Source organism: Oncorhynchus masou, chromosome 18 (genome assembly GCF_036934945.1).
Source record: "Oncorhynchus masou masou isolate Uvic2021 chromosome 18, UVic_Omas_1.1, whole genome shotgun sequence".
NCBI classification, from domain to species: Eukaryota; Metazoa; Chordata; class Actinopteri; order Salmoniformes; family Salmonidae; genus Oncorhynchus; species Oncorhynchus masou.
This window is the reverse complement of record NC_088229.1, coordinates 57,327,110-57,341,427: the sequence shown is the minus strand read 5'-3', so window position 1 is coordinate 57,341,427 and position 14,318 is coordinate 57,327,110. Positions and strand designations below refer to the sequence as shown.

Sequence of the window (14,318 nt, the reverse complement as noted above, 5' to 3'; positions counted from 1 at the left end):
GAGACATCTGTGGCATTGTGTCGTGAGACAAAACTGCACAATTTAGAGTGGCCTTTTATTGTCCCTAGCACAAGGTGCACCTGTGTAATGATTAGGGTTGCAAAGGGTCGGAAACTTTCCGGTAAATTTCAATACATTTCCTGGAGTTTTCCATGGGAAGATAAGCCCGGAAATGTTGCATAACAAAAAATGTAGCTTATAACAGTGACCCTTTTTTGTGGGATACACACAAGGCAATTCTAGGTCTTGTGGCATATTTTGGTTAAACTATCCCCAATTCAATGGAATTGCAACCCTCTGCATGCACAGTGCACTCTTCCATCACATGTACAGCTGATTCTCAAGATCTTGCACACTAATGAGATATTATTGAGCCCACACTACTACACTGTCTGAGCCAAGGACTACATGCTTTCTGGTAAGTTTGGATTATAATACTGGGTGGGGTGAATATATTTTATACGACATACATGATTTTTTGTTAACTAGTAAATAGTAGCCTACAGCATTGTGTGTTTAAATCATTTCTAACTTGTTATCAATTTCAGCTAGTTAGTTTTTGTTACCATGTGGGTTTTAGCTTGCTTAAGCCTGCTAACTAAGGAGTGTTCATTCACCTGTTTCCATACATGTTTCATTTAAAAACATTTCTTATAAAGGAGTTGTTTAATCTAACTGTTTAACTATTTATATGTACATTGTATTTAAAAAAAAAATGCCACGGGCACTATCTGATGTGTGGAGACCTGCAGCTAATGTAGAAGGAAAAGCTGTTTACGTTTGCAAATACTGTGCCAAATCATATGTGAAGAATGCAACAAAGATGCAGAATCATCTGGCCAAGTGCATAAAGTTCCCTCAGCGCTCACAACAAGCAACCTCTGACAAAAGTCCTTCTACCTCTATTTGAGGTGAAAATTATGAATCAGACACCTTACCAATAGCAAAAGCTCATGGTCCTCCTGAATCAAAGTTTTTTGACTCAATGGAGAAACGTAGTCAGAGAAATGCTGATGAATGTCTTGCTCGAGCTGTGTATTCAACTGGTTCACCTCTGATGCTCACAGGCAATGTGTATTGGAAGTAGAGGTCAACCGATTAATCGGAATGGCCGATTAATTAGGGCCGATTTCAAGGTTTCATAACAATTGAAAATGTGTATTTTTGGACACCGATTTGGACAATATATACATGTATTTTTTTACACCTTTATTTAACTAGGCAAGTCAGTGAAGAACACATTCTTATTTTCAATGACGGCCTAGGAATGGTGGGTTAACTGCCTTGTTCAGGGGCAGAACGACATATTTTTACCTTGTCAGATCGGGGATTCAATCTTGCAACCTTCCGGTTAACGAGTTCAACGCTCTAACCACCTGCCTTACATTGCACTCCACAAGGAGCCTGCCCGTTACGTGTATGCAGTAAAAAGCAAAAGTAAGTTGCAAGCTAGCATTAAACTTATATTATAAAAAACAATCAATCATAATCACTAGTTAACTACACATGGTTGATGATATTACTAGTTTATCTAGCCTGTCCTGCGTTGCATATAATCGATGCGGTGCGCATTCGCGAAAAAGGACTGTCGTTACTCCGTGTACCTAACCATAAACACATTAAAATCAATACACAAGTATATATTTTTTTAAACCTGCATATTTAGTTAATATTGCCTGCTAACATGCATTTCATTTAACAAGGTAAATTGTGTCACTTATATGCAGCAGTTTGGGTCGCCGGGCTCGTTGCGAACTGTGTGAAGACTATTTCTTCCTAACAAAGACAGCCAACTTCGCCAAACGGGGGATGATTTAACAAAAGCGCATTTGCGAAAAAAGCACAATCGTTGCACGACTGTACCTAACCATAAACATCAATGTCTTTCTTAAAATCAATACACAGAAGTATATATTTTTAAACCTGCATATTTAGCTAAAAGAAATCCAGGTTAGCAGGCAATATTAACCAGGTAAAAATGGTGTCACTTCTCTTGCGTTTATTGCACGCAGAGTCAGGGTATATGCAACAGTTTGGGCCGCCTGGCTCGTTGCGAACTAATTTGCCAGAATTTTACGTAATTATGACATAACATTGAAGGTTGTACAATGTAACAGCAATATTTAGACTTAGGGATGCCACCCATTAGATAAAATACGGAACGGTTCCGTATTTCACTGAAATAATAAACGTTTTGTTTTTGAAATGGGTTTCCGGATTCGACCATGTTAATGAACAAAGGCTCGTATTTCTGTGTGTTATTATGTTATAATTAAGTCCATGATTTGATATTTGATAGAGCAGTCTGACTGAACGATGGTAGGCAGCAGCAGGCTCGTAAGCATTCATTCAAACAGCACTTTTGTGCGTTTTGCCAGCAGCTCTTCGCAATGCTTCAAGCAATGAGCTGTTTATGACGTCAAGCCTTTGAACTCCCGAGATTAGGCTGGTGTAACCGATGTGAAATGGCTAGCTAATTAGCGGGGTGCGCGCTAATAGCATTTCAAACGTCACTCGCTCTGAGACTTGGAGTAATTGTTCGCCTTGCTCTGCAAGGGCCGCGGATTTTGTGGAGCAATGGGTAACGATAATTCGAGGGTGGCTGTTGTCGATGTGTTCCTGGTTCGAGCCCAGGTAGGGGCGAGGAGAGGGATGGAAGCTATACTGTTACACTGGCAATACTAAAGTGCCTATAAGAACATCCAAAGGTACAGTGCCTTGCGAAAGTATTCGGCCCCCTTGAACTTTGCGACCTTTTGACACATTTCAGGCTTCAAACATAAAGATATAAAACTGTATTTCTTTGTGAAGAATCAACAACAAGTGGGACACAATCATGAAGTGGAACGACATTTATTGGATATTTCAAACTTTTTTAACAAATCAAAAACTGAAAAATTGGGCGTGCAAAATTATTCAGCCCCCTTAAGTTAATACTTTGTAGCGCCACCTTTTGCTGCGATTACAGCTGTAAGTCACTTGGGGTATGTCTTTATCAGTTTTGCACATCGAGAGACTGACATTTTTTTCCCATTCCTCCTTGCAAAACAGCTCGAGCTCAGTGAGGTTGGATGGAGAGCATTTGTGAACAGCAGTTTTCAGTTCTTTCCACAGATTCTCGATTGGATTCAGGTCTGGACTTTGACTTGGCCATTCTAACACCTGGATATGTTTATTTTTGAACCATTCCATTGTAGATTTTGCTTTATGTTTTGGATCATTGTCTTGTTGGAAGACAAATCTCCGTCCCAGTCTCAGGTCTTTTGCAGACTCCATCAGGTTTTCTTCCAGAATGGTCCTGTATTTGGCTCCATCCATCTTCCCATCAATTTTAACCATCTTCCCTGTCCCTGCTGAAGAAAAGCAGGCCCAAACCATGATGCTGCCACCACCATGTTTGACAGTGGGGATGGTGTGTTCATTGTGATGAGCTGTGTTGCTTTTACGCCAAACATAACGTTTTGCATTGTTGCCAAAAAGTTCAATTTTGGTTTCATCTGACCAGAGCACCTTCTTCCACATGTTTGGTGTGTCTCCCAGGTGGCTTGTGGCAAACTTTAAACAACACTTTCTATGGATATCTTTAAGAAATGGCTTTCTTCTTGCCACTCTTCCATAAAGGCCAGATTTGTGCAATATACGACTGATTGTTGTCCTATGGACAGAGTCTCCCACCTCAGCTGTAGATCTCTGCAGTTCATCCAGAGTGATCATGGGCCTCTTGGCTGCATCTCTGATCAGTCTTCTCCTTGTATGAGCTGAAAGTTTAGAGGGACGGCCAGGTCTTGGTAGATTTGCAGTGGTCTGATACTCCTTCCATTTCAATATTATCGCTTGCACGGTGCTCCTTGGGATGTTTAAACCTTGGGAAATCTTTTTGTATCCAAATCCGGCTTTAAACTTCTTCACAACAGTATCTCGGACCTGCCTGGTGTGTTCCTTGTTCTTCATGATGGTCTCTGCGCTTTTAACGGACCTCTGAGACTATCACAGTGCAGGGGCATTTATACGGAGAGTTGATTACACACAGGTGGATCGTATTCATCATCATTAGTCATTTAGGTCAACATTGGATCATTCAGAGATCCTCACTGAACTTCTGGAGAGAGTTTGCTGCACTGAAAGTAAAGGGGCTGAATAATTTTGCACGCCCAATTTTTCAGTTTTTGATTTGTTAAAAAAGTTTGAAATATCCAATAAATGTCGTTCCACTTCATGATTGTGTCCCACTTGTGGTTGATTCTTCACAAAAACATACAGTTTTATATCTTTATGTTTGAAGCATGAAATGTGGCAAAAGGTCGCAAAGTTCAAGGGGGCCGAATACTTTCGCAAGGCACTGTATATGAAATACAAATGGTATAGAGAGAAATAGTCCTATAATTCTTATAATAACTACAACCTAAAACTTCTTACCTGGGAATATTGAAGACTCGTGTTAAAAGGAACCACCAGCTTTCATATGTTCTCATGTTCTGAGCAAGGAACTTAAACATTAGCTTTTTTTACATGACACATATTGCACTTTTACTTTCTTCTCCAACACTTTGTTTTTGCATTATTTAAACCAAATTGAACATGTTTCATTATTTATTTGAGGCTAAATTGATTTTTATTGATGTATTATATTAAGTTAAAATAGGTGTTCATTCAGTATTGTTGTAATTGTCATTATTACAAATATGTTATTTTATTTTATATTGGCCGATAAATCGGTATCGGCTTTTTCTTTTGGTCCTCCAATAATCAGTATCGAAAAATCATAATCGGTCGGCCTCTAATTGGAAGAGATTTCTGAATGTTCTTCGCCCAGCATACACTCCTCCAACCAGACCTGCTTTATCTACTCATTTGCTGGATGCAGAGTTCAAGTGAAAATCAAGAAAATCATAGAGAAAGTAGATTGATGGGTGGTGAATGTTCGTAGGCAACGAACAATTAACTACATCATCTCCACCCCTCAATCAGTATTCTACAAGAGCACAGACACAAGGGACAACAGACACACCGGTCTCTACACTGAAGATGAGCTGAAGGCAGTCAAAAATGACCTTTGACAACAGAAGGTATTTGCACTGGTGACAGACAATGCTGCGAACATGAAGGCTGCTTGGTCTAAAGTGGAGGAGTCCTTCCCTCACATCACACCCATTAGCTGTGCTGCTCATGCATTGAATCTGCTCAAGAACATCATGGCACTGAAAACAATGGATACACCCTACTAGAGAGCCAAGGAAATGGTTAGGTATGTGAAGGGTCATCAAGTTATAGCTGCAATCTACCTCACCAAGCAAAGAATAAGAGCACCAACATTGAAGCTGCCCAGCAACACCGTTGGGGTGGTGTTTTCATCATGTTTGACAGCCTCCTGGAGGGGAAGGAATCTCGCCAAGAAATGGCCATATCACAGTCTGCCGATACGGCCAGCCCAATCAAGAGGATCCTCCCGGATGATGTATTTTGGGGGAGAGTGGTAAGCAGCCTGAAACTGCTGAAACCTATAGCAGTAGCCATTGCACGGATTGAGGGAGACAATGCCATCCTGTCTGATGTTCAGACTCGGCTTGTAATGTAAGAAAATAAATATACATGTATGCTGGCAAGAGCATCCTATCTGGTGCAGAGATCAACAAGGCCTATGGTATCATCACAACTATGTCTCGCCACCTTGGCCTGAATGAAGGCAAGGTTCTTGGCAGTCTGGCAAAGTACACTTCCAAGTAAGGGCTTTGGAATGGCGATATCTCATCAGCCAGCTGGTGGAAGGGACTTTGTGGATCTGAGACTCTTTCCTCTGTTGCCTCTATCATCCTCCAAATCCCACAAACATCAGCCGCCTCAGAGCGCAACTGGTCCTTGTTTGGGAACACGAACACCAAAGCACGCAACAGGCTGACCAATACAAGGGTTGAACAACTGGTTGCCATCCGGACAAATTTGAGGCTTATTGAGCTAGACAACAAGCTAACCTCAACAAGGTTGGAAAATGATAGTGAAGATGAGACCTCAGAGTCTGATGTTCAAGAGGTGGACATTGAGGAGGTCCAGGGAGAAGACATGGAAGCCTGAGAGGAAGACAACCAAAGCTTTAGTTTCTAGACTATCATTTTACGTTGAAAATGTTTTTGGGAGATGCGATGGATCATTGGGGATCATTCAATATTCCCTTTCTTTTGTTGTTCAGTAAAATCATCCCATGTGAAGAGTCAACTAATTTAATAAAAGTTCAATTCGTAACTAAATAGTTTTATTTCTATTGGAATTATATAATAATTTGCAATTAGGTCTACTTATGACCAGTATCTCTACTTGCCCATGACCATCTGTTCATTTATCACTCCAGTGTTAATCTGCAAAATTGTAATTATTCGTCTACCTCCTCATGCCTATGGCACACAATGTATATAGACTATCTTTTTTTTCTTTCTACGGTGTTATTGACTTGTTTATTGTTTACTCCATGTGTAACTCTGTGTTGTTGTCTGTTCACACTGCTATGCTTTATCTTAGCCAGGTCGCAGTTGTAAATGGGAACTTGTTCTCAACTAGCCTACCTGGTTAAATAAAGGTGAAATTAAAAATAAAAAAATATGGTAAAAGGTTTATGTTTCTGTCTCCATTTGACATCTACATTTAAATGGTATTAATATTAATTTGCATATATTCCCATTCATTCCCATGTACTCCCACAGAAAGTTTCCACCTCTGAATATTCCCCAAAATGTGCAACCCTAGTAATGATCATATTGTTTAATCAGCTTCTTTATATGCCACACCTGTCAGCTGGATGGATTATCTTGGCAAAGGAGAAATTCTCACTAACAGGGATGTAAACAAATTTGCACACACAATTTGATAGAATACATTTTTTGTGCGTTTGGAAAATGTTTGGGATCTTTTTCAGCTCATGAAACATGGGCCCAACACTTTACATGTTGTGTTTATCTTTTTGTTCAGTGTACCATTGCTAAGCTGCTCTGGAAAATAGCCTCTGCTGATGTAATACAGAAAGGGGTCCTCACCACGAAAGCAGACTGGTCGGCGGGCAGGAGGCCGTTACACCGGCTCAAGGCCTCGTCTCCGGGCTGCACGTCCGAGTCCTCCAGCAGGGGGAGCTGTCCTGGGGTCAACGCATCGCTCAGCTCCTGGGTGTCCTTGTCCGAGCCCCTCAGCCGGTACACCACCGCGTCTAGCAACCCCTGGGTGGGGATCCCTGTCTGAAAGGCAGAGGGCGGGCCAAAGGGGCTGCGGTACAGGGCCACTGCGTCCGGTCCGTTCTGGATGGTGTTGGGTGGCAGGCGGATCGAGGGGGCTGGGACAAGCCTATCACTGCCCACCAGGAAGTAGCCCTGGGCAGTGGTGAAGTGGCCTGTGAGGCTGATCTCGCGGTAGGGCTTGCTGTTGTGTCCGCTGAACAGGAGGAGCCACACGGCCTGCAGAGAGACGCGGCGGCCCGACGGGTGCCACAGTTCGATGAACTCGCCATCCTCGGCTGAGCCCGGGTTGTCAGCATTTACCTCGCTGATTAGAAAGTCTCCCCGACCCCAGGGAGGGAGGTGAGGGGGCACTTCCGTACCTCCAGGGACCACTGAAGAGCGGAAAAATTAGATTTACCAAATAGCAACAGGTCAAAACTCACTACTATTGGGATACATTATATTGTCTCCTCAATTTGGTAACTATTTACATTAAATTGCTCTTATACACATGTTTATAAACACATATTGTTAGATAGCAATTATACTCTATTCAATGTATGTTCATTATCCTAAATATTTATTGAATTTAATTGGCTATGATTGATTAGAAGCTAATCGATTTGCCTATAAGCACTAATGTGTATCACCAATCGAAAGCATCCCCAATGTAAAGGTGTCAGTGTGATAGCGAAATATGTAACACTCACCAGTGGCGTGAGGGCAGATCTTTGGCCATGGGCACTGGTTGGGCTGTCCGGGGGTTTGTGGCGCTTCCCAGAATACACCAGGGTCTCTGGTCCAACTGGCCACACCACAGCGACTGAGGTAGAGGCCTCCTTCCCCAAACCTGAGAAAGACCAGCAAGGTTAGTACTTCAGCCTAAGAAAGATAAATAGATGGATGGGTGGCTGGCTGGATGAGTATGGGTGGGTGGATTACCTGGCGCTGAGCTGATAGGGCTGTCTGCCTGGTATAAGGGTCTCTGTGAGGTTGGCGCTGGGTTGGTTTCCTGGTCCAGCGAACACAAAGGCGTCTAGGGGCTGCGTCTGGCTCAGGGGGCTGCCTACAGGGAAGTCCGAGGCCTTGCCACTGTACAACGCCACTGCCCCCGACTCATCTCCTGATGTATAACATAGTAGAACTTAATCACTCAACATAGCTTCCACACCAACAAACACGGCACTTTTCATACACAGGACGTGAAACAATTTGCGTAGATATAATTTCACACACAAAATACACAGGTCCAGCTCCTTGACTCATAGAAATCTCTGCAAGACCTCCCAATGAAGAGATATGAAGCTTTTCTCAGCCCTGAAGACCAGTAGGAGCTCCTCCAGGTACAGGTTCACTGACCTTTCATGTTGTTCTTGTCGATGGTGATGGAGATCAGGCCTTCCCTGGAGGTGTGCACGTCGACACTCTCGCTGACCATGTCCGTCCGCCCGTCCAGCACCAGCAGCACCAGAGGCCCTGCAGCCTGGGACTCGCTTAGCTCCACAAACCCGTCCACCTGCCCCCCTCCCAGCTTCAGCTCGCTGATACGCGTGGTGGCAGTGCTGGGATCAGGGGGGATGCAGCGGTTGCGTTGGCCAGGTGATGGCAGGTCCACCTGGAAGCCCCAGCTTTCCCCAGAGATCAGGCACCTTTCGATGGACTCGTCCCCCTCATGCGCCCCCTCGTCCTCCACGAAGGCCGACTCCCCAGGTGTCAACGTCTCAGCCAGGACCTCTGCGCCCCCGGACCGCCGCGTCATGTACACGATGGCATCCACCAGCCCCACGGCTGTGGCGTTCATCTTCTCCCCGTAGCGTGCCGCAGACGTGTGGTAGAGCGCGATGGCGTCCGGGCCATTCTGGACGGTGTTGGGTGGGAGGGGGATGGCCGGTTTTGGCTGCATGTCCACCGAGCCAACCAGGAAGAAGCCCCGGTCGTCTGTGGTGTGGCCCTTCAGGTCCAATACTTTGTAGGCTATGTTTCCGTTTCCATTGTAGAACACCAGGGTGTAGCCTTCCAGTGAGGCCCTCTGGCCACTGGTGTGGTAGAGCTCAACAAACTCAGTGGTGTCCAGTTTGGGGTTGTCTGCGTTGACTTCACTGATGATGAGGCAGGGATCTCCCCGGACTGAGGCAACCAGACATACGGACAGGCAGACAGCGTATGTTGCGACCAGGCAAAGGGTCAGTCTTACCATCATGGTTAACTACTTCCCCAAAAATGTCAGTGCTAAAATGCATTAAGGGTTGAAAGTCTGAAAGATGAAGAAAATTAAGAAAAAATTTTGAAGCACAAAAACAACAAATATTGACTAGAAATCACAGAAGGTGAAATGTGATGATATCATAACGGTCTTCACCACCCAGACAAGGGGCAAACTCAAAACTACATTACTGTTTATCGGTTTTTACAAAAATAGACAAAATGCATGTTGCATTCTAGGCTAGTAGTATCTGATGATTGAGTCGCCCAAAACAGGAAGATGATCGGGAATGTATGTCTCTTAAGAGTTACAGTGTGGGTAAATCCTGCATTTCTTGGAAAGCACACGTAGACTAGGATACATTTATTTCATCCAAATTAATTTAGGCCGTGGCTGCGGATTAATGCAAAAATTGTTAAACTGTGATTTGTATTTTATTTTTTCTCACTAGTACTAGGACAAAAACATGTTTTATAGCTTCCTGGACCTTGACTTAACCAAATAGTAGCTGTAATCTTCGGTAGACAATGTTAAAATAAAAATGTGCGTAATTAAATTTTCGATCGTTTCTTACCAAACGGTAGACCAGGGAATCACAACGACAGTGAATGTTGGCTCGAGCATCATAGCGCATAAAAAACGAAGAAAGTTGCCTGCTAATTATTTATTTTTTAAATGCTTAACTAGGCTGCTATTATACGTGCTCTGTAGCTATAGAGTGTAAATACTGGAACGGAATATCTTCAGTTAAAACCCCATTCAAGACCACTACTTGTTGCATAGAAGACGATATTCAAGTCACGGCTATCGCTATCTCAGCGACGGAACGGTTGTCATTCGAGTTCATCAGTGCCACACAGGGTTAGGGTTACAAAGTAGCGACGTGACTTACTGTATTTCAGTGTACCCGTCCACGACGAAGGGAGTATTGAAACAATGTTTCCAATCCAAACAAATCTGCTTTCTTATTCCGAGAGATATAATAGTAAACTTTGTTTCAATCTCTGCCGCTCCCAGCGTCGTCTGTCCACATTGACAAAGCACTTTCTCCCCCCTCTCCCGTGCGTGGGCGTTCAGGGGGGGGGGGGGGGATGATCCTCGGGTATCCTTCTCGTGCTGCGTAACATTCCATGCCATTCAAATTCAGCTCTGTGGTCTGCCTGTGTTTTACACAAAAAGGATATATTGGCCTTATGTTTAGAAAAGTGATTTTATTCGATTTTGGCGTGTTTACATTTCTATTAAAGAGGAGGCAAGGTGGGACTTTTTACATTTTCAAATATTTAAATTTTCAAATATTTTCAAATATTTTAGGGGAATGTTGACCTACACCTTGATTTATATGGCCTGCAGGCCCCTGAGAATCCACAAGGACTGCAAAACACCTTGGCCACGGAGCACCAACAAGTTGGCTATTCCTAGCTGGGTGACCTCATCTAATATGTTCTTGGTTAACGAGCATGAAGAAAAATATGAATCACATATTTTTACGATTCACAAGTGTCTCTAAATGTAGGGCATGTCTACCCCTGACTTTCCACATCTGCCATTTTTCATTGTAGTTTGAACATTAAAGTTACTTTATTTTATTCAAATCAAATCAGTTGTATTTGTTACATGCACTGAATACAACAGGTGTATAATATTGTCTAAACAACAACGTCTAGTCGTATATCTGCGCTGAATAATTTTTCCTATTGAGGTTTTGAAAACGGCTGTCTTCAAGAGTGAATGCACCTTAATTAAAGCAACTTCTCGTTTTGAAAATGTAATATGTGGCATTGATATGAGTAAGAATGTATTCTACTGTCAAAATTGACTACAGTGTAAATATGATAATTTTGGTCATAAAGTCGTTCTCGTCCAAAACGGATATTTGCAAAATAATACGAAAACATGGTGTCACAGAATGAAGGGTATTGTACGTTTTCCCGTGGTTTGGATTTATGGAATTCTTCCCTCATGCCCACAGCTGGCAGCACCCAAGTAATCATATATTCTGTGCACAGATGCAAATGACCATTCTGATCATAATACCCATGGTCAATTTGGTGTGACATTTGATATCCCTATGGGCTCGTTAGGGACCGTCAGTAAATTACACAATATACATGGGATACTTTTTAAAAGGTCAATAGCTCCAAATTTCAATGACCTCAAAACCTCAAACCAACTATATATTGAGACAACTAAAAAACGTGCAACATGAAAATATTGTCCCATTTTCATTGTGTAATTTATTGAATGGGTTATTTTTCATAAAACCCTGGCAAGAGTGGCTAAAAGGGTGTATAGCGTCCCCAGTGGTTCTGCAAGTGTATAGAGGATATTTTCCACTGCTCTCCAGTGTTTATATGCTGTTTAATATGACATTTCGTCTATTTGAAATGATGAGCAATGCTTACATTCACCTTTTCATGTTTATTAAAATACTTTTCATTCAAATCATATGGTTTGGTTTCAATACTTCAAAACCAAATGGTAGATCCAGGTAGTGACACAAATAGATGGAGCCACCCCCCCCCCCCTGTGAGCACAGAGCGGTTTTTGAAATGCTAATTTAAAAATTAATGGTGAAAAAATGATTGGAACCATTTCGCTGTTTGACCAACTTTTTTATGGGTATTATGTCACCTCCGCTGTGGGGCACTATGGCTGCTAGCATTCCTTAATAAACCAAATCTCAAACAAAGCCAAATCAGGAACTGCAGTCATCCTTTAAAGGGAACTGAAATTCCTGATTTAGCCTTGGTTTCAACTTCTCATTAGGGAATGGGAAAAGGTTATAAGGGCATGCCTCACACCCAAACCAATATTTAATTTCAGAATAATTTTGGGAGATTAAAGTTAGGTTAAGGGTTTGGTGAAGGTCAAGGTCAGTTTTAGGTTTTTGCTAGGTTTGATTTATTTTTTTACAGGTTTTGAGATAAAATCAAAACTGTTACGGTACCCTTCATTCAGCAAAATACATATTTTTTTCCTAATTATCTTGCAAATCTCAATTTTGGATGAGACTGACTTTATGACCAACATGATCCTATTTACACTTTGTAGTACATTTTGACACTAGAATAAACGTTTGACTAATATCGATCCCACATAGGCCATTTTCTAAGAGAAGTTGTTTGCCTTCATTTGCTGTTGAAATATGATCTAGTTTCCAGAGAAATGAGGAACCTGTGGTCAAATTGCGTCTTCTTTGAGGTTTTAAATGATCTCACCCTTTAGTACACATCAAACCCAAAAATGATTCATTCACATTTCCAATTTTATAAAGGTACCCTTTCTCCAATATGAGCTAGGATATTTGGTTGCAAGATGTCCATTTACAAAGGGTATATCAACTGTTAAGTACTTGCTGTTCCCTACAAAGCTGGGTCTCTTCATCCTGGGTCTTGGTTAATGATTTTGGACTGGACTGTGGTATAGCCCTTTTCTCAAATAAACACATCTGTAACACAACCAGAAGAGTTTGTTGCCCTCCCATAATACCAAGATGTGTAAAGATATGTACCACATGTTAAATTCACTTCAAACATATAGATCTGCAATATGTTGTGTGTACACCTATAAGGATCGGGTAATTAACCTGCTTTGGTATGTGAAAGGGTTAAAACAAATTTGGTATGAATCTATGTTCAAAACAAGAATAAAACAAAATACTTTCTAACACGTTGTTCAATTTACACAGTATGAGCCCATACTCCATTCACTTGTGTTTTTGGGCTAAGCCTTTGATTACTATCACCTGAATCCCCTGAGCTACTCTAATTGGAACAACCAATCAGCTCACTGGAACAATTAATGCAGTTTAGAATAAAATAACCGAAAACGGAGTGCATGACAGTGTTTTTGTCACGTCATTACATTGTATTTCATTTTAAAACCTCAAGATGGCCCTATATGCACAGTCCTGATGCAGTAGCACAGACCCCATGGTTTCAAGGCTTTCAGGACATGTGTAATGTGTTAAAGAAATACCAATTATTTTTGAAAGCCTTTGGGTTCAAACATTGCAACTGAAAAATGTATTTCCTTATACAGGATTATAATACTTTATTACCAGTTAATTCCTTATGTTCTCTTTGTGGCTTATTACACGTATCTTATGCATACATTTAAATATGCATTTGTAGGCATAAGTGTTCCCCTTAACCCTGGTAGGTTTTAAACATTATCTGTTGTAGCCTGATATATCAAGGTTCATTTCAAAGTCTTCCCCTTTGGTGTAAAAAAAAGAAAGAAAAGGTTTTCAGAGTCATTTTCCAGACGAAAAAACATGTAGGCCAGACACACAGACACTCATTCTGGTCGTAGTTTACCTCAGGGATAGCCTCTGCAAAATGAAAATGTTATTTATTGTCTGCTACCAGTGTTGGAAGCTGTAAGCATCAGTGGGCTTGTTAATGATCCAGCCTGTATCACAACCAGGCTGTGATTGGTCACATAGGGCGGTGCACAATTGGCCCAGCTTTGTCTGAGTTTGTCCTGCGTAGAACGTCATTGTAAATAAGAATGTGTTCTTAACTGACTTGCCTGGTTAAATAAAGGCTACTTTTAAAAATAATAATTATGGAGACAAATCACTTTCTGCAGAATTGTGCAACATCTATGTCATCACTCTCAATGGTATTTACATGTGTTACATTTGAGTGATTTGTTGGCTTTGCTTTCCCCAATACACTCAACAACAGTGAAGTCTCCACTTTTTGGAGCAGAAGATGCGGATGCTGGTTACAGTAAATCAAAAGAGGGGGCTCATGGGTAGGTGTCAGTAAGAGGGTGACAATAATTGGAGGGAGAAAGGCAGAGAGAGAGAGGGAGAGCAAAAGGTTGTCCAGATTGTTTTCACACTCTTGCCTTGACCACCAGAAGACAGAAAGAGAAAGAGAACAATTATGAGCTGAAAAACAGTATGC

The 14,318-nt window shown here is 41.8% G+C and overlaps 1 protein-coding gene across 1 annotated transcript in view; it reads right to left on the bottom strand.

The window, feature by feature from the left end:
- The window catches only part of si:ch211-183d21.1 (uncharacterized), a 30,859-nt gene extending 20,378 nt beyond the window's left edge, over window positions 1-10,481 (bottom strand). Inside the window, exons 1-5 of the mRNA XM_064923836.1 lie at window positions 10,292-10,481; window positions 8,556-9,450; window positions 8,139-8,319; window positions 7,907-8,046; window positions 7,023-7,588 (exon numbers count right to left, since the gene is read on the bottom strand). Of these exons, the coding sequence (XP_064779908.1) occupies window positions 7,023-7,588; window positions 7,907-8,046; window positions 8,139-8,319; window positions 8,556-9,396 (1,728 nt within the window). The 5' untranslated portion in view covers window positions 9,397-9,450; window positions 10,292-10,481. The remainder of the gene's footprint in view (window positions 1-7,022; window positions 7,589-7,906; window positions 8,047-8,138; window positions 8,320-8,555; window positions 9,451-10,291) is intronic.
- Between the last annotated feature and the right edge of the window lie 3,837 nt (window positions 10,482-14,318).